The sequence below is a fragment of the Dendropsophus ebraccatus genome, chromosome 10 (genome assembly GCF_027789765.1).
Source record: "Dendropsophus ebraccatus isolate aDenEbr1 chromosome 10, aDenEbr1.pat, whole genome shotgun sequence".
NCBI lineage: Eukaryota > Metazoa > Chordata > Amphibia > Anura > Hylidae > Dendropsophus > Dendropsophus ebraccatus.
The window spans coordinates 55,934,411-55,955,996 of NC_091463.1; the positions used below are offsets into that span (position 1 = coordinate 55,934,411).

At 42.5% G+C, this 21,586-nt stretch overlaps 1 protein-coding gene across 2 annotated transcripts in view; it reads right to left on the reverse strand.

Annotated features, from left to right (window-relative positions):
• The window catches only part of AMMECR1 (AMMECR nuclear protein 1), a 52,659-nt gene that overhangs the window by 6,476 nt on the left and 24,597 nt on the right, over nucleotides 1-21,586 (reverse strand). The window contains exons 2-5 of one of the 2 annotated variants that reach the window (XM_069942689.1): nucleotides 17,604-17,714; nucleotides 8,375-8,489; nucleotides 5,224-5,314; nucleotides 47-143 (exon numbers count right to left, since the gene is read on the reverse strand). In XM_069942689.1, coding sequence (XP_069798790.1) covers nucleotides 47-143; nucleotides 5,224-5,314; nucleotides 8,375-8,489; nucleotides 17,604-17,714 — 414 coding nt within the window. The remainder of the gene's footprint in view (nucleotides 1-46; nucleotides 144-5,223; nucleotides 5,315-8,374; nucleotides 8,490-17,603; nucleotides 17,715-21,586) is intronic. The other variant, XM_069942690.1, reaches the window with a different exon arrangement.

Below are 21,586 nucleotides of genomic sequence, written 5' to 3' on the forward strand. Positions count from 1 at the left end.
GTGTGTCACAATTTGGAGGCTCATGCCGCTTCAGTCCTCGCCATACCTGGTCAGTTTAATAGTTTTCCTGAAGTCATTACTGATTGCAGCTTTGTATCCACCTTTCCTCAATAAGGAATCAATGGTTTGTATATGGTCCCAACCTAAAAAAGTAGAAAGTATTCGTAAGCCTCACATGTCTAAGGAAAAAGCAAGCATGTCTTATCTATGGCTTGTACCCAACAATACCCAAAGGGAAACAATAGGCCATGTGCGATCCTGTCTGTTGTCTATAGCTGCCAGATTTTACTAACAGAACTACAGGGATTTGTGGACTGATCAGCTGCTATCAGAAACACACACTTCTATGGATGCCTTAGTGCATGGCTGCCAATATTACCGCTAATTCACATATAGAATTATACATATTGGGGCCCACTAATAACGTGAGTGAATTGTAAGAATGTATGGGCCACACAGAAAAGCAACATTTTAGGTTTTGGGCTGTCCCAATATATGCAGAAAAGTAAAAAGCCATATAATAGGTGCAAGGGATATGTTGCTCAGCAGAGTAAGCATCACTATTTTCTATAACCCTCTTTCAGCAGGGGAACAGCAGCCAATCACAGCACTGATATGAAAGCTGAGCTCTGATTGGTTGCAGTGGGAAAGCCGTACATATTTGCGGTTTTCATTATTCCTCAATGTGTTTAGGAAGGCCTAAGTATTAGAACAGTAAGATATACATCATTACAGCTATTTGAAAGCTCTTCTTCCATAAATTGTCTCTACAACTGCTGGAAAATCATATTTTATGAGAACTTTATCTGTTAGCATAAATACATACCGTTTACCTAAAGCTTTTATACAATGAAACCTTAACACTGTTATAGCTGTGTACTGAATGGAGCTATAGATTTTTAAAAACTGCTATGGTTTTTGTTATATTAAAGGGGATTCCACCCAAGTAAAATACATGTTCAATACCCCCCCTCCTAGAGGCTAACAATCTGTTCCATACATATTATCTTATCAGTCTCCTTCCCAGAGTTCTGTGTCTGCTGCCTTCTGCTCAAGACACAGAAAACTGTCTGAGCTGTTCTCTGTCCCCGTTCTAAACTCCCTCTTCCCCTTCTGGAATGCTCAGGTAAACAGCGTCCCTGGAAGGCAGGCTCTGCACTATGATCCCTATGAGGTCAAGTTGCATGCAATCTCACTGTAATTAACCTTCTCAGCATCAGAGTGGACAGACTGCCAGCGACGCTGTTCACATGAGCGTCACCCCAGAGAGAACAGCTCACACACAGTTTTCTGTGTCTTGAGCAGAAGGCAACAGACTCAGAACTCGGGAAAGGAGAATGATAAAGTAATTACAAGTACAGGAGCAGATTGTTAGTCTCTAGGAGGGGGGTTTATTGAACATGTATTTTACCAAACAGGAAAATCATTTTAACCCTTCAAAGAGGCGGCATGGTGATTTTAGTGCTCCCACTGCACCCCCCACTCATTCACTCAATTTCAGGGGCCGGGCCAAAGCTGAACAGTTTTCCCGTAGTACACAGTTACTACTTCCCATACTTCTGTAGCTAATCACAGCACAGTTCAACCCATACTCCTTACTATTATGCTATATTGCTGGTGGAAGTGCACTAGACTGAACAGGCTTGCACTACACTGGGCTAATCTACTCTGTACAGAACTATAGATGTAATGTGAAGAGAGAAGGGATTATTGATGCACTGGGTTTTTGCAAGGTGCTATGTGAGCAGACAAATAAAAACAGCAACATTGTCATAAGAACAGGATCCCATTACACAGCTACAACGTATGTCCCTATATTATTTTATCAGCAAACAACCAAAAGGTGCAGCTCTTCTGTTTAAAAAAACAGAAGTAACTCATTGCGCTGACAAATAAATCCTAGAAGATTCAACCACATTTTCCTATCTGTGTTTTGCAATCCAGAAGCTCAAAAGGGGTTTCCATGTATGTCGTAAATGTGTGACAGAGGCAAGTGTCCCACCTCTTATCTGAACCCTTCTCAAGAATTACTGGGTGGTTGGGCAGCAGAAAGCAGTCATAGAGGTGGCTGTATAATGTAAATTGTTACATGGCCAAATTATATTGTTGACCATGTAATACATGACCAAACAGTTTCAGCCAACCTGGGGGACAACCACTCTGCACTTCCTCAGAGGTAACCCAGCTGTGTGTCTGTGGTAAGAACTGATGGTCACTGCTGATGACAGGTTTCTAATGGCTACACAAAGCTGTGACCATTTCCTTTACCAGATTGCATTGCTATCCAAGCTATTTTAGATATACCATATTTAAAGGAGTTACCCAGGATTGGAAATATATAGCTGCTTTTTTCCCCAAAAAACATTGCCACTACTGTCCTCGGGTTGTATGTGATATTACAACAAACTCCTCTCCATTGATTTTACCAGACCAGAGCTGCAATACCAAACAAACTGAGGACACAAGTGGTGCTGGATAACAACTTTACGATGGATAGGCAATTGTTGTTACTTTTCAAATCAATCTCTAGGCACATGGGTCCTAGCATGTATCCATTACACTGCTGCCAGCACAGTCACAGCCAGTTATTATAGTAACATACAGTGCCAGTATGTCAGTACAGTAGCGCAAATTTAATAAGCTTTGTGAATGATGGGAAGAGTTTGAGGTCTGGTCCACAGTACACAGTGTGCACCGACCGCATATTGTGGATGTGTGAATGGCCCCTTAAAGGGAATGTCTGCGATTACAATGTTTTGCTTCTTTTCAGTAACAGTGCATCTTGCGCTAAGTTTTTGCAGCCCAATTCTAATCATATGAACTGGTGCAAGAGCAGGCGCAGCCCAAGGAGAAGAGGTGCTGTTCCTGAAAGTAACTTTTGTCCCCTAATCTCAGACTATTTGATTAATGAATGATCCGCATTATTCCCTGTACCTCAGTTCAGTAACATGAAGTATTAAAGATTAGAGATGAGCGAACCTGGAGCATGCTCGAGTGGATCCAAACCCGAACTTTCGGCATTTGATTAGCGGTGGCTGCTGAAGTTGGATAAAGCCCTAAGGCTACGTGGAAAACATGGATATAGTCATTGGCTGTATCCATGTTTTCCAGACAACCTTAGAGCTTTATCCAAGTTCAGCAGCCCCAGCTAATCAAATACCGAACATTTGGGTTCGGATCGACTCGAACCCGAACCCAGTTCGCTCATCTCTATTAAAGATCCATGCCCAAAGCCATTTATTGCCTCACTATGAGGACACAGTAAGAGTCCTATTACACAGGCCGACCATGGCCCAATGATATTAGTAAACAAGCGCAATCTGCTAGATGGGCGCTCATTTACTGAACCTATTAACTGGCCCGAATCATTAGCCCTTGCCAATGTAGCTGAGACTGCCATGGCCTGTGATTGTGAGTGGCCTGTCAGCAAGATCACTATAAATATGGCAATAAATCTTTTTAGAATGGGTGGGTCTTACACTCATGGGGTGGTCTAAGAAATTGTTTAAAAATTGGAAAGGTAATTCCTATTGTTCTGCACTTTAAGAGGTGCTGGATTAAAGCGGTTTTCCATCCAGACATTTTGAACAACAGAATGCAAATGACAGACATAAGTACACATAACAGAACTTATGGGCATTTAGAAGGAACCTGTCAAGCATTTCATGTTGTTTAAACCATGGGTAGCACGAAACAGAGACAAGCTCTCTTATTACAATGAATTATGATTTACTATCAATCTAAACCTGCCGAGAAATAGGGCTCCGAGTCACAGGGGCAGTACCCTCTAGCTTCTCCCTGACCAGCTCTTTGTGTATAGGAAGAGAACTGATCAAGTGCAGCAGGGCAAGGAGAAGCAGCCAGAGACTGCCCTGTCACTCAAGGCTCTGTTCTACTGTTCGGCTTCATGGTAACTTGGGAGCCACTTGAAGGGGGTATTCCAGCAACTACAGCATAGAGATGAGCGTGACTTGAGCATCTCTACTAAAGATGTATTACCTATCCAAACTCGTGCCCCCCTGCAATCCTCTAAACCAGTGCTTCTCAAACTGTGAGGCGGGCCTCACCAGTGAGACGCCCCCTAGTTGTTGGTGAGGGCCAGCTGGGAAGCCAGTTTTTTACAAAAGTCACTATGATCTGCACAATCCTCCAAAATCTCCATTTTAGCAACATTATTAATGTATTTTTTACTTGCTATATTAGTATATAGATCTTGGTAGACAGGTGAAAGGTAGCCCTAGCAGTATTTTCAGCTTTTAAATGGACTTTCACCACAGATAGTGAGGCCAGGCACCCTCTTGGTCAGTCTGGTGAGGCCCAGGCATTGCCTTGGTCTGTTGATGAGGATCCAGTAGAAATAGTTTGAGAAGCTCTGCTCTAAACAGAGGTTTCACTCTCCTAGCTGAGTGTAGTGCTAGGTTGGCACACAAGCCAGCATTGTCACCATTCACCGCTGTAGTGATGTGTAAATGCAGCTCAGGTCTCATTCAAGTGAACAGGAAAAGAGCTATAGTTACAGGTCACCACCACTACAAGGTGGACAGAGAAACTGGGTTTACTGTATAGTGCGGTCACCAAACAGCTGATCAGCTTGATGTCGGGTGTAGGCTCCCCAATGATCAATGAATAGTGAGCTATCCTGTGGACCATATCCTTGCAGTAGCTGCAAACTTGTAGAGAGTCACTTTCATGTACTGGAGCCTCCAGTAACAGAAATAAGCATCTGCTTTCTTTCATAAACAGCCCCACTATAATCATGGCCTGTTTCTGGCTATGCAACTCTGCCTCTTTACAAGAACAGGGATAGGCTGCAATACCAAAAAGACAAAAAACATGCAGTTTCTGGAATAAAGCAGAACCCCCTTTCCTAATCCTAGACAAAATATAGTCTAAACAAGACTGCAGCATACAAAGTAGTGTTATAAATGTACTTAAAATCAAACACTGAGTTAGCAGATTTCGGATTGGAGAACCTCTTTAAGAAAGGACAATCCACCTGCAATTGCTTACTAAACCTTCCTGACCTATAGAGGAATAGTGTTAGTATATAAAACACATACATATGTAACAGCAAATTAGATTTAGTATAAGATAAAAGCCTTACAATTAAAATCTGATCCACCATCTGACATCAGTGCAAGGTCACATTTTGTATTTTGGTTTGTATGTATTTTTTTTTTATACTCTTTAACCAATTGTTATGAAATAAAGTGCATCAATGACCTTGCTCCTTTGCAACCTCCGGTAAGTACGTGGCGGTTCTTTTGGATCCTTTTTCATTGATGAATTCTATTCTAATGCCATGTACACCCACCTGAAAGAAACCGGTAGTTTGGTTAGTATATTTCAGGAGAGATAATACAATAATAATTCTAGTGCTGCGTGGAAGGTCAATGTATTTTGGCCCCTTTATTCCTGTGCGTGTCCATTAGAAGTTAGTGCTGCAAAGAAAAAAGGGAGTGTGTATGTTAAACCTGAGGCCCAACAATGTTACTGTCAAAGTACTGCAGAAGTAACAGAGGCAGGAATGAGTGATAGTAATGCACAGCAGCTCTGTAATAGGCCGACATTTGTACAAAGACACGTCGCCAACACAGATGTCTACTGCAACTTACAATTCGTGGTATTAGCATTTCACACATATAACAGTACTGAGTTGCCTGACATCTACAGCACCAATGAGGAGTCTAAAGCTGACAATACGCACATGATAAAAGTTACAGAGCCAACAGCAGTCTCCCTGTAAACACAAGTATTTAGACAGGCAGACTACCTATGATTACTCCCCGTGTAACACCTGACTATGGGATCCTTGCTGCCAGAGAGCGGGGATGGGGGGGTTCTTTTGGGGAATCAAGGTTCAGGAGAGGACATTGGGGGATCCTGACACTGATGCCAATCTGGTCACATGTAATCAGCATTAGTGGAAAACAGCACAGACCATGTAGACTGCCGACAGGAGCCAATAGGGTATTATACAGTGATCAGAATGTTACCTTTAGGCTAAATACACGTCGGGCAGCACATTGATTGGCTGAGCGGGACATGCACCCGGGAACCCTGAAGCAAACCGGATGGCAGGTAATGTATGAGCTCCGGCGGGCGGTCTCCCGACATACTTGCAGCGGGATGTCCATCCCGCTGCGAGTATGTCTGCCCATAGACTTTACAGGGCAGGGATCCACATCGGATCAGTCAGTGTGAATTTAGCCTTATGTTATGTGTGCGATATGGGACATTTTTGTAAATTTGCCATTTAAACTATTAGTATGATGCACAGGACTGTCAAATGTTAAGATCCGCTGAGGGGCCCCTGAAGACTGTCTATGCCAAACAATGAAAGAACAGTAACTGTTTCACGCTTCTAAACTTCAGCTTTAAACGGGTTATCCAGTGCTACAAAAACATGGCCACTTTCTTCCAGAGACAGCATGACCTGTCTCCAGTTCAGGTGCGGTTTGCAATTAAACTCCATTCACTTCAATGGAAATTAGTTACAAATCTTGGAGACAAGAGAGGGGCAGTCTCTGGAAGAAAGTGGCCATTTTGTGTAGCGCTGGATAACCCCTTTAAAAACACAAATATTATATTTTTCACTTTTTACTGTGAATCTGGCCATGAAAGACACTCATCCCTTATCCACAGAATAGAGCATTAGCTAGTGATCAGTGGGGGTCTGACCCCTTGTATTCCAATTGATCACAAGAATGGGAGTCCTGTTATCCTCTGTGTTTTAATAGATTTGCAGTTAGACATGCTCACTGCTCCAATCAATTCTATGTATTGAACATAGACGCAGCACAGTCATTATCACAACACAGTTCATGACCTAATTAATATAGGTATTTATTCTAATACGAACATTTTTTTTAACACTGTTTACTAGAAATATTAACTGTGTACTATAGCATATTTTACCATTTTGTCTAAGATTTCTTATAAAAAGTAAAAACTTAAAAATAAAGGAAGTGCCATTGGTCATGAAAAAAAGCAAAAATCACAGCGACGGCCCAAAAAAAAAAAAAAAAGATCTAGCCATTAAACTAATGCATACTAAAAATGGTTAAATAGTGACCTGTCTAGAATACTTAAAATAGCCTTGACCTAAAATAGTTAAGGGGTTATTCATGCTTGGGAAAAAATGGCTGCCTTCTTCCAAAAACAGTGTGGGTTGTGTAGTGTATTACAACTCTGCTCCATTCACTTTAATAGAATTGAGCTGCAATACCACAGAGAGAAAAGACAGGAGTGGTGCTGTTTTTTAAAGACAGTACCGTAGCTACGTTTTTCCAATCCTGGATAACCCCTTGGAATCAGGGTTTTAGACAAAAAAAAAAAAAAAAAACAAGTCAAAACTGGTGATCTCCACAAAACTGCAGCCGCCACTGAGAGGAAAGCAGCTGGAACACTCTGAAATGTATACGAGATGAGATTAAGCCAAATCCTTTTTGAGTCCATGAGCACAGCATACGTCAGAGAAATTATACAAGCTGTCGCGTTATTTCTATTGCTTTTCCTGGAAATCATAAGAGTTATAGACATTAACTCACTGGCCTGTAGTATATAAAATACTCACTGCTTATGTATACGAGGATAGTCAGTCACTGTGTGCAAGCAGGGAACACTCAAGGAATTGCTACCAATACAGGGAAGGGATTAAAAGCTTCTGTTCTACTATACAGTGAACATCTTTGTGGCTACAGCCGTCATAGGACGCGGGCACTAGCAGGTCCTCATATTTGAGCTCATGGTGACAATATGGGACGATGAGGATACTGGATATAGTGAAGGGCACTCTTTAGACACTACAGGCCAAGTAACACCCAAGAACTAATATATTTCACGGCCAACTTAAAGGGAACCAATCACACTACAATTGGGCATAAAGGTAAGGAAACGTGCTGGTACATCAGCCAGCACGCTTCCTAACCATCCCCCTGTCCCCCCCCGTCCCATGAACATTCAGCCCGCAAAGTTAGTTTAATCATGTCTAGCGCCCTATGCAAATTACCATACAAGTAGTCACGGTGGACGGGACGGCTGTTCGAGTAGTCATGATGGGCATGCGCAGTACAGTGGGTGAAGCCGCTGCTGTACTACGCCGCGCAAGCGTAGTACAGCAGCGTCTTCTCAGGCTGCACTGCCTATGCGCAGCTTAGTAAAGACGTCGGCGTGGACGATTAAACTAACTTTGCGGGCTGAATGTTCATGGGACGGGGGGACAGGGGGATGGTTAGGAAGCGGGATGGTTAGGAAGCGTGCTGGCTGATGTACCAGCACGTTTCCTTACCTTTATGCCCAATTTTTATGTGATTGGTTCCCTTTAAGTGTTATTTCGAGGTGGATTATCTTCTAAATGTCTTTTATCTCTTACCTCCCAGTCCAAGTAATCACATACATCTTCAAAATTTGTAAGCAGAGACACTGAGCAGAATAGCCGTGGCAGCTCATCCCTCGTCATTGGGGGAAAACGGCTATCTTTAAGGGCACTGCAAGAAAGAAAGAAAAACGTTTAATGTTGTTGGTGGGCATGTGAATAATATGGGCTTAGACATCCTCCAAAGACGCAGCCTGGGAACATTCTCCCTAACCTCAAATGTTTTGGCATTACACACAGCTACATAAAAGGACGGGTATGAGGAACCAGCCCAGATAGGATTGAAATAGGAAAAAAGAACACAAACTATTAGACATAAAAAGCAAAGCTGGGTGTAAAATCCCTCAGCCCCTACCTCTCCTAATATTAATGTCTTTAGTCTTGGAATAAAACTATTTCAGATTCTTCATTCCACTTAAACCACCATGTTATTACGTTAAGAGTGTTAGTATAGCCAGATGCTGCACCAGGCTGTATTTACTATACATGTGGTTAATGGTTTCACTGCTTACTTCAAAATAGTAACCAAAGTCTTGGACTTAACCTTCTATAGCTTGTTAAAAAGAATGTCTCATCAGTTTTTATGTTGAAGGGGTTGTCTGGGCTCATAACACTGATGGCCTATCCACAGGCTAGAGACCGTTCAATTTAATGGGTCTAAGCTGCAGTAGCCTGCACTACCACTACATTGTAGACAGCATAGGGCTATCAGTACCATTTTTAACACCTACACTTTCCTACCCTTACTTTATTATAGACCGATATTGTACGATTAAAATGATTTTAAAGCATACATTAAAAACATACATGGGCTGGGCCCCCATGTCAGTTACCCAAAATGATTCATAAAGTGCAAGGTGCTATGTAAACAATAGCAAGTGCTAAAGTAAATAGTAAAGTAAAAATAACACTACATTAGCACATATAGCACCTTGTCCCAGAGTCCCAGTACACAGTTCTCATGAATATGCAATGGATAGATACGAACAACACACACAGTGTCAACTAACCTGTGTTAGCACAACACTACCTATTCCCTATTGTCCCCAGCTTCTATATGAGGGCAGGATGCCTAATTCATATAGATACAGTAGCAAAGGAAAAAAAAAAAATGTGCCATACCCAATCACAATGTGCACATGACACAACCACTGGTTTGCAAAAGTACTTCAAAATATGGAGGACTTGGCAAAAAGGCAGCATCCATGGGACACCATGGCACAGAAAATAGAAACCAAATAGAACAAAAAAAAAAAAAACAGGCTTTAATTGAAAAGAAAAAAAAAAAAAAAAAAAAAAAAAAAAAAAAAAAAAGGATCCAAAAGGTCCTTTTACACACACACAGCCAAAGCCAGGAATGGAATTTGGAAAGGGGAAAAATTTCAGTCTTTCCTTTATTACCTGTTCTCTGCTTATAGTCTGTTCCTGGCTTTGGGCCCTATTGCACAGTAACGATAATCGGCCGGATCGGCCCCATTTGGCCCGATTCGGCCGATTATTGTTTGGTGAAATAGAGAGAACGATCAGCCGATGATCGTGTCATCGGCTGATCGTTCATTTAGGACCAGACCTAAAATCATCGTCCCCCCACCGCGCATCGTTCCGGTTGAAAAGCGGTGCGCGGCGGGCGACCGACGATTTGACAGCATCATCATACATTACCTGTCCAGGCTTCTTCTCCGCACTGTCTTCATCCACGGGTCCCGCGCCCTCTATCTTCTGAATGGCCGGTCAGCTGACGGAGCACTCAGCCAAACACAGGCCGGGACTGCCGCGGCCTGTGATTGGCTGAGTGTGGCCTGTCAGCTGACCGGCCATTCAGAAGATAGAGTGCGCGGGACCCGGGGATGAAGACAGCGCGGAGAAGAAACCTGGACAGGTAATGTATTACTGCTGCTGCAAGGAGATCGGTAACGATCTCCCTGCAGCCCTCGCTCAACGATCGGGCTGTGGAATAGGCCCAGTAAACGAGCGGCGATCTAGCAGATCGCCGCTCGTTTACATCGTTGATCGGGCCCTCCTCGGCCCGTGGAATAGCACCCTTTGGCTTCAATGATCTGACAGATAAATGTGTGTGTGTAAGTAATAGGGCCTTTAGTGAACCGTACAGTGCTAGGCACTTTAAGACATTCACACCAGAGCTTGACAGATCCCATCCGGGCGATGGGAACAACACAGTCTGCACAATTGGTGGCCACATTAGTGCCAAATATATTGCACTGGATTCTGTCAATAGCAGCATTCAGCTCCATGTCTCCCTGCAAAGCTGACCACAGACCACTTATGCATTGCTGAGCACACAGCTGCAGTCCTACCATGAATGCTGCACTGGTCTGTAAGCATAGACCAACACAAGGCTACATATAGCAGCAGAAAAAAAAAACAAAAAAACATTTCCGGATGCTGTGGAGGAACCTGTAAGGTCCCTATTACATGGGATGATTATGGTGCGGAAAATCGTTCTATCCTTTGAATTTAAATAATTGTTGCGTGTAATTGCAGGCAATGACCAAAAAATGGTTTGTGTGTCGTTGATTTAGATCTGACCCCAATTCGTTATTCGTTTGCTAATCGTTCAGTGTAATTCCACATCCCATTCTTTTGTTGGGATCAGATGGAGTAACCGATCGTTGTAACAATTGTTACTAAGGACTACTGCTCTGGGTAATGCTGCGTTTACACAGACTGATAATTCGCCCGATCGTACGATTAACAATTTCGAAGTAACGATTATTTTTTTTATAATGATCAGTGGAACGATATATTGAACGGAAAAGTCGTTTTACGATCGCTTAAGCCTATCTCGCACATAGGTAAAATTGGTGAACGACTGTTTACACGGAACGATCTGCGAATTTTTTGCGAACGACGATTTAAGAATATGTTTATAGATCAAAATGAACGATTTCTGGCTCGTCGTTTGATCGTTTGCTGCGTTTACACGTACTATTATCATTCGAATTTGATCGTTATTGTGCAAATTTGCACGATAATCGTTCCGTGTAAAAGCAGCATAATATTGTGAATGATTTTAGGCTAACGATAAACACTCTTTTGCAATCGCTTCGTCTAATAGGATTCTAAGAGGCTGAGCTTTGACTACTAAAAGGAGAGGCTTCTGAGATTACTGGAAATATTGGAGGTTTGTCTTCAGTGACTACTAACCATATTGGATTGGGTGGTTCCCTGAACAAATTTCAGGGTACTTTCACAAGCAATGGTAATAGTGTGACAGAAACAATAGTTATATTGTTTTACCCGCAATCACGGTAAAACAGTAGCAAAAAAAAAAGTATTAACAGGTTTTGTTATGGTGCTAAAATTGTTTCAAATGCAGATGAATGCTAGACTGTATTGTGTGACAATGTAGTAAAGAAATCTGTAAAAGTCTTCAATCAAGTGCAGACAGCGAGTTTATTTCAGGTTTCCGGATGCTACATTGTATGGAGCAGTCTGCATCTGCTGTGCAGGAAGCCTGACCTGGAATGCCCCAACAAGCTGGCGGACCAGACAAGCCGCACAGTGCCTCTCTAGGGAACACTCCTCCCGTGACCCAGACTCATTTTAATTACAGATGCATTAAGAAATCACTGGGTAAGCATCACGCTAAACACTCTCAATCTTTAAGTAGAAGCCAAATGTGGCCTCTATCCGGCACCTGAAAGTGCTAAGACGAAACGGAGGACAAGGACACAGTAACAGGTAACTGTACTCATCATAAGACACATGGCTGTTCTGGATTTTTATCTACAATAGCAGCAGTAAGTCTAAACACTCCATAATGTTAAAGGGGTTGGCCACTTTATAGTAAAATAGGTCAGTACAAAGTATTAGTAAGTGTGCTCACTGGATATACTGACAGCAGCTCCCTGTGTACCTCAGAGCTAAAATCAGACTCCCCTCCTCCAGGCTGTGGTGCCCTACTCTGTTTTGTTTCAGTCCATAAAATGGCCGACATAGAGGACCATGTGACCATGCCCTGTCCCCTGTGTCCTCCATAGACATATACAGGCTCAGTGGTGGACACTGGGGGGGGGGGGGGGGGGGGGCGCTGGTCACATGCTCCTCCATATAAGCAATCTTAAGGACCAAAACACCACAGAGCAGGGCAGCTCAGCCTGGAGGAGGATAGTCTGATATTAGCTCTAAGAAGGGAGCTGCTGTCAGTATATACAGTGAGTACACTTACTCACTAATACTGTACACTGAGCAATTTAACTATAAAGTGGCCAACCCCTTTAAGACACTTCACTATAATACACTTTAATAAATGACATTATTCAAACAAAAGTTATTACCTATCCACAAAGTAGGGGAATCTCTAGCTGATAGTGGGTCTGACTGCTGGGATGCCCATTTAGCACAAAATAAGCTGTTAGTTGTCCCCACAGTGTATAGATAGCCAGCATGGTTGACACAGCAACAGCCCTTGAGTCCAGGGTTCAAATATGGGAATGTTCATCATAAAGGACACATGGATTGGTAAAAGGCTAAGCTTTACATTGCCATTAGTAAAGTGTGACACCCAGCAGACCAGCACTGCTGTCAGCCACATATCTCCCCGTGTAATCGGGTAAGTGCGTCAGCTGGCTGATTAATGCTAGGGCCGTATAAACAATCTAGCAAGTGTTTGGGTAGCCCTGACTGTATGATTTATAGCGCTTATTAAATGCCCCTATGAATGATTGCGGATCTAGGAGATCCTGTTGGCATGCACGCAACCCAGCTATTGTGGGCGTTTTAAACAGATTAGCAGAGATTGACAGATGAACAGAGATTGGCACATGCAGGTTGCTGTTGTACTTTCCTGTTTTTGCCTGTATTTTAGCCACAAAGGCAAACAAATTGCATGGTGTGAACTGAGGTGTTGCAAGGCAATCTTTGCATTATGTCTCTGACATCTCAAAAGTTTTTTTTAAAACAGGAAGACTCTAAAGTTTACCTGTCATCATAAAAAACTTCAGACATATCAGAGGCATGTCAAAAGTTTTGATTGGTCTGGGTCAGAGTGTTTTGACCCATAGCAATTGTGAGTGAGCCAGAAGACTGCGCTAATCACAGTCCTCTCCTTGCTCGTTCTCACAAACAGACCCGGACCTGCCAAAAGTTTTTTTTTATAATGACAGGAAAACTTTAAGGTGGATCTTTTGCCAGACATGTCACAAGAGCTGACAGGTTGTTACTAATACTAATAGGACATTTACTGTGAACCAAAAATGTGAAAAACCCTTCTACACGGAGCTAGGACTCTGGTAGACTGAAGTTACAGGCTTACAGCCTGAGCTTCGCTGCTGCCACTGCTTTATTACATTTTCTGTTCTGATTTCCCTTAGGCCCATTAAACTAAATGAATTTCCTTCCCAAACTTGGATATACTGTACCCAGCATAGTAAATTAAAGCTTTGCACTGTGATCTTATAGGGTCTGTTTGCTTTTAGCAACTGCATTTAGCAAGAAAGAAAAATCTGTCTGACCACAAATGTTACATTTCCCTGTAGCACCATCTCATGGAAGATGAAGCACTACACGGTACTCTTCAATATCAATAGGCCGTCCATGTAATGGAGAGACATGGTGGATCCTCCTTAAAGCTATTCTGTACTCTGGTGGTGGTGCTGAGCACAGAACCTTCTGTCACCTAGGTGTCGAGATTTATAAAACTTCAAGGGGATGTTCTTTAAACGGGAACACTAACTGATATACATGAGATCCTGTAGAGAAATATATATAGTGTATAACACTTAAGGGGGATATCTGGTTGCTGGAATAAGACGGTGATAAAGTTCCCATTATGGCAGTAAACTTACCCTCCTACATAAAGTGAGCTCACTTGAACATTATGTGCAGTGCTTTTGGCCAACTTTGCCACTTGTTAAATCAGAAAATAAAATCTAGTAAATTCATTTTTTTAGTTGAAACCAGCCAAATTTATATACAAACATAATGTCAGTACTGAGAAATGCTCGGTCTCCACAGGACCTGGACAACTTTGCTTTTACTAAAGCACCAGGAAGTTTATAAAGAATAATGGCTGGTCATCTGTATGTAACCTCAAGCACCCTAAAAGGGAACCAACCAGCATGATTGTGCTGATATGGCTCCCAGCAGTACAGTATAGATCTATTGTGCAGCTCCCCCAGCATACCAGCCACAGCTGGAGCAGTAGCTTTACAAAGGGGAAAACTATGTTTTATTATGCCGCGCAAGGTCGAGAGGAGCGGCAACCAGCTATCTCGGCGGGGATCTGCCTGTGACTAGTCACGGCTCTCTGCCTGTCAGCATGCAGTGGGGGAGATGATTGACAGGCAGAGAGGACACTAATGGTGTCTCTGCCTCTCAATCATCCCTGCAGGGCATACTGTTTGGTTCCCTTTAAGTATGCAACAAGACAACAAGTTAAATAATAAAACTAAAGCTGTATTTAAAGGTATTGGCACAGAGTTTACATACATTTGATGTTGTGCTACTCTTCCTTTCAAAGTGGCAGGAAAAAAAATTGTGGTCTGTCTGCCATCTGCAGTAACCATTGTACAACAAAACCTCTGACTGTGCTATAGTTATCTTTTATAGGAGTAGCAGCACAGACAGCAGTAGGCTGCAGAGTGCTAAAGCACAGCGTGTAAAACCACTTGTCCCATGCTGTACCACTCGCTACAATTCAATATTTCCTATGAAAAGTGACAGAACTGTACATTGGAAACTTCATGAAATGGGTTTCCATGATGGAACGGTGGCATGCATCCACAGTGGAAATGTGCTCTCTGGAGGGATGAATCACCTCTCACTACCTGGCAGTGTAATGAACAAATCTGCCTTTGGCAAATGGCCAGAACTTCCTACCTACCATAAAGCATAGTGCCTAGTATCACAGAAGGATAATGGTACAGAGCGTTGTTTCAGAACTTGGGCTAGGTATCTTATTCCCAGTGAGTTGTTCATGCTACATTCTGGACAATTGTATGCTCCCAATGCTCTTTCCATCATGGCATGTGAACAAAGTGAGGGCTATAGTGAACTGTGGGATAAACCTTCTGCCAAATAGGAATAAGAACAGTGGGTGCTGCACGTGCAGAACAAATGAATCTGGGTGAGAGGAACACGAATAACATATAACAAATGTACGCTCACCTGGTCGTACCGTTTAACCACTAATGGATCAAAAGCTTGTGAAGAAAACTGGTGGATCTGATGGTGCAGTTCCCTCATTTGAATTCAGGAAATGAACCAAAGCAGACATCACACACTGGATCCAGAAGACTTTAGAAAAAAAAAAAAAGAAAAAAAAAGTGCTCCAAAAAATGGTAACTGTGCCATCAGATCCACCATCTTTCTTCAGAACACTTTGATCCAAATCTCCCTGCCTTACAGGCTGCAGCGTAGTGTAAGTGCCTCAGCAGTATCGTTGCTGCTAATTTCAATACAATGAAAAGTGGCCAACCATTTTAAGGACCATCAAACACCATAGGGTTGAATTGGGAATGCCGATTATCAGCAAGAAGTGTTGCTAGAAACGCTCCTTCGGCCAATAATCAGATTGTGTAAGTAGTGTCAGCAAACAGCCGAGGAGTGGGAAAGCGCCTTCTCATTGGGTGATCGCATTGTTTGTGCGGCTTCAAGGTTTTTCACTATCAGCTGCACATCTCTGTGTAAACAGGGGATGCACAGCCGACAGCAATGTATTTAAATGGCCGCAGGAACGATACAGTGATCGTTTGTACCTCTTGGCCATCATGCTCTCTGAAGGAGCTCGCTTGCGTCCTTGTACAGCCCCATATTGGGCCACAGAAAAGGATCTTTATCCTGCATTTTATTTAGTGTCACTATCGTTAATTTTTTTTTTTTTGCAGAAATCAATAGTCCAGGCGATTTTAAGAAACTTTGTAATTGGGCTAATATGCCATTATCTGCATTCAAAAAGCCTTTTCCCAGGTCCCCCCCCCTCTCCTTTCTGTCATCCACTGCTCAGAATCAGGGAATCTGGACTGTTTTTTCATCAGTTGGATGTGTGAGCTATGGAGAGGGGAGGGTGGAGGAGGAAACAGCGAGATTAGCGGGCAGCAGAGAGCCGAGAACAAAGGATAACACAGTGGGGGAGCTATTCAGAGGTCAGAAAGGTCAGTGGTGACTGCAGAGAGGAGAGCCTGTGATGTGAATGTAAATTAACTCTTTGTTTTCCTGTTTTGGTGCCTCTACCTTTTCTTTCCATAGGAGAGCAATGAAGACAGGGGGGAGAGAGCTTAAAGTGACTCTGTACCCACAATCTGACCCCCCAAACCACTTGTACGTTCGGATAGCTGCTTTTAATCTAAGATCTGTCCTGGGGTCCGTTCGGCAGGGGATGCAGTTATTGTTATAAAAACAACTTTTAATCCTGCAGTGCTGTGTCTAACGGCCGGGGCTTACATTTGTATATGCATTAGGCTGGCACACCCTCTCTGTCCTTCTTCGACACCCTCCTCATCATTAGGAATGCTCCAGGCAGATTGCTTCCTATTCCCCACCTGTGTGTATAATGAACATGGGCTGGATCGTTAATACACCTGTGCAAAGCTTAAACAGCAGTAAATGTTCCTGGATCATTCCTAATGATGAGGAGGGTGGGAAGGAAGGACGGAAAGGTGGTGCCAGCCTAATGCATATACAAATGTAAGCCCTGGCCTTTAGACACACCGCTGCCGGATTAAAAGTTGTTCTTAGGACAATAACTGCATCCCCTGCCGAACGGACCCCAGGACAGATCTTGGATTAAAAGCAGCTATCTGAAGGTACAAGTGGTTTGGGTAGGACAGATTGTGGGTACAGAGTCGCTTTAAAACTGCTTTTTCATGCTAAAAAAATTATTTTTCAGCTAATAAACCCAATTACAAAGTTTCTTAAAATCACCTGTACTATTGATTTCTCCAACAAAAATTTTAACGACTGACACTTTAAGGGTGCGTTCACACGTACAGAATCTGCAGCAGATTTGAAGTTGCAGATTTAAAGCAAATCAAATCTGCTGCAGATCCTGTACGTGTGAACGCACCCTAAAAGAGTTTCCCCACAATTATGGCATAGTAACCGGATACTACCACCACCAATTCCACACAACAGCATACATAAGTCACATGTGTTCAGTATCTGTCTCTAGTGAAGTCTACACTTCACAGGGACACAAGTGAGAATACTGGCTGAGCCATAGACATCATATAGACTTTGCGAAGCACAACAAACCATTGTGAATTACCTGGTAAGTGTGTACTCCCTGAGACCAGAATGCAGGTTCATGGCAGAAAAGGTTCCTATGCATCCACGCAGCCTTTTGTCCCGTCCAATCTTCCATGTTACAAACAGTGGGCTTGCAAAAGAAGAGCACAGAAGATGGTACATTTACTAACACTATACTGTCTTTGTGTATAGACTACATGATACATTGAACAATGTAGCGTCCAATAAAAAGGACCTCACAGTAAAGTCCTTTTTTTCCCCATAGTCGGACAGCACTCACTTGCACTTTGTCTTTTTGGCGCTTATACGGTTTTCCATGCAAGACCAGGAATGCCATAATTTAACCCCTTAGGGACACAATGCACCTGTACATCATGTGTCCACTTCTGGGATTCAGAGAGGTGTCAAGCTATGACCCCGCTCTAAATCCTGCTGCTATGTGCAGCTGGGGACTGCAGCTATTAGCGCCAGCTAATTAAGACCATAACTGACAGCTGCATTTAACTGCCTTATAGCTCCCCATCCGTGGTGGTATAGTGGCGGGATCTCCCCCCGTGATGCAATCACAGAGGGGAGATCCCTTCTTCTGAGCCGGCCGGGCCTCAGCATCGGACTGACACTGATCCCGGCTCGGCAATCGACCGAGCTAGTCTGCAGCAGACCAGAGCAATACAGCACTGATCCATTGTTATCACCGTGTGTATATTTGTCTGAACTATTAAATTATCACATTCCTGATCATGCATGGTAAACGGTGTAAGTGCAAAAAAATTCCAAATTGCTCATTTTTGCTTGCGTGTTGTAGAGAGGGGGTTCATGTTACCCATCTCTGAACTCCCCAACCCGCTGCAGGAGGTACGGGTATGCCCTTATGCGGGAAGGGGATAATAGCTTTCTGTGGAATAAAAAACTGTATTACTGGTAAGTTAGTCATCTAAACATCTGCTCATTCTGTGCTTAGGAGACCAGTGGGTGGTCCTACCAAGATACAGACAGTAATCTCTGTACTTTCATACTGGTAAGGAGAGTCTACTAGACTCAAGATGATCAGAGGTTTTAATTAAATGTACTGAATATAGGTTCAAGGGAAGTGTTTTAGAAAAAAAAACTGAACTCAAGAACAAAGGGGACACAGTGAGAAGTTAGTTGGGGGAAAGTTTAGAAGCAACATGAGAAAATATTACTTTACTGAAAGAGTAGTAGATGCTTGCAACAAACCTCCAGTGGTAGGTATATCTACAGTAAATACATTTAAACCTGCTTGGTATAAACATATCTAAGATAATAAGAATGGCATTACTAAAAGGGGAAAACTAGATGGACCAAGGCGTCTTTTTCTTTATTCTATGTAATATTTCCAAATATACCTGTATATTGGTCTCCTCATCTCCTGCTCTATAACAACATTTCTACAGAGTGGACATTGCTACCCATCAGCAACCCACACTCGCTTTACTCATTCACAAGCTTCCCGACTGAGCATACAGTACCACTAGAACCAGAAACTTTCTAATCAACAACATAGACATGGACAAAGGCAAAGACAAAACACTGAGGCGGAGGGGAGAAAAAGGATGAAGATCTCTCAGAGATAAAGACTACAATGAAAAAGGATTCACCCCTTCGAAACATACGGTACCTTCCACTCCAACAACAAGCATCTTCAGTAATAACATACAAAATGGTTTTACTGAATCAGGGAGCTGCCGTAAACCTAGTTGCCCAGGACTCCCTTTGTGTACCACTTTGTGCTAGGGAAAGGTCTCACCAAAATGAGTATCTACCACTGTGTAATGAGAAACAATAAAAGACTTCAATTTTTGGAAAAACACCTCCACTCCCTTTGCCTTTTGGAGCTGTCTCGGCCACGCTTCTTTTGGCCTAAGTGTCAAACTCATTGGAAACATGATACAAGTCATGTGATACAAATTGTCCCAAGCATCTGCTGCATTTGCAATAGTAAGGCTACAGTCACACGTTCTGTAGTTATGTCCGTAATTGAAGATCCACAATCACAGAAAAATTTAGATTTCAATCTGGCTGTTCACACTGTATGAACTGTATATTTACGGATCCACAACTTGCAAAAATGACTGACTAGCTCTAGTACGGACCATAATTGCCACGCAGATTGTCCCATCGAAATCGATGGGGGAATTCTGAATTTTTGCAGATCTGGCATTTTTTTATGGATGAAACACACTTAACACCCACAAGTTCATAAAAAAAATACGGAGGAGTAACCATTTTAAACCATTCTAATTTATTTAACTGCCACCTTCCCCTTTTTTGTCGAATACGGATGCATTATGGATGAAGATTACAGACATTATATACGGTCCTGAAAAAACGACTGAATCGTGTGAATGTAGCTTTAGGTCTTGAATGGAGACAGGCGCAAGAGAGATGACACAATGGGGTATAATGGATGACATGAAACACAATGAGAAGTGACATTCTGCAAGCAAGCCTACATATGTGCTGGGCAATTTGTGAATAATGCAGGAAGCAGTAAGAACACAGCACAGCCGCTCCGGTCTTATTAACAATTGTAAAGGTGAATCAAGGCAAATGCTGAACAAATAAGCAAAGAGACAAAACAGAACAGGATTTATGTACTGGAGAGAAATATTTATTAAGATACTTGAAGCCATACTCCACCACAAGAGCGCTAAGCATGGGCCATCTATCAGACAGAGTTGCTGCCTAAAACCCCAACAACATTTTCAGTTTAACCATGTATTTGGAAACAAAATCCAGAATAGCCACTAAAGAGAGTTGCTTTTGGTTCTGTTTAACAGCTCAATGAATGGAGCGGCAGCCCCAGCGGTTGAACCCCACAATCTCTTAGATATGCCCTATTGTGCATATACTGGGCATAACCACCCCACATGAAAACATCCCTTTAAGAGTTAACAAACCCTTACTGATAACATTATACTGTATTAAATTACATCATAAGGTAAGAGACAAAACACAACTAACAATGAAAGCAAACAAAAACCTGAGCCCAACGGAGTCAGTTTGCAGGATTTCCCGCATGCAGCTGCAGCTTTGTAGAAACCTGTAGAGCACAGGAGATTTGTACCTTTCTGGAGGGCGACAGCTAAAATAGGTACAGATTCACTAAGCAGTATATACTGGCCTTCAAAAAAGAATACATTCTACTACAACCTGCAGTTGTATTCAACCATTTTTTTGGTATACTTGTCATTACATGTATTAGGAGGCTAAAATAGTGGAAGGCCATTTCATCCGAAAAGTGATGGTTGTTTGGTACTTTGTACCAGCTAACAAGAGATAGACCGGCCACTCAATGCAGCCCTAACATATCAGGGAATTTCTCTCCCATCTGAAATATTAAACCTTCAGAGTGAATGTCAAAAATGGGCTGCGGCTACTAGATTTTATAACTGAGTGTTCAGCTACAAGGAGGCCTTGAAAAGCATTACAAAATATTTCTAGAAATGTAATCAGCGGGAGAAAAAAAAAAAAAGTGTGGACGTCGCACACAAAGGGAGGAATTTGTTAACGCTGGACACCAAAAGTGTCATGAAAAAAAGTCTCAAGTTTTAGTGCCTTGTGCCAGTTTTCCCCCTTAAATTTAGTTTGACAGTTGTAAATTAAGCTGAGAAATGTTTAGCATGTTAAAGGGGTACTCTGGTACTCCCAGGTGTTAGAAAGTTATACAGATGTATTCTTTCTATCCTGACAGTGCTCTCTGTTGCCACCATTGTCCAAAGCAGAAGAGCTTTTCTATGGAGATTTGCTACTGCTCTGGAGAGTTCCCCACTTATGTCTGATTTATCGAGTGACATATGTTTATACATAAGAATGGTTCTCTATACAATAAGACATAGTTTACATTCTCTGCTCTTTATTTGAAAACCATGTGTGTGATCAGCACATTCTCCTCAATAAGCAGTGGAATGTAGGAGAGTGTGATGGAGAACACCGCGCCCCTAGTGTCAGCCATACTTAAGGTATCAAAAGCCTTCAGGA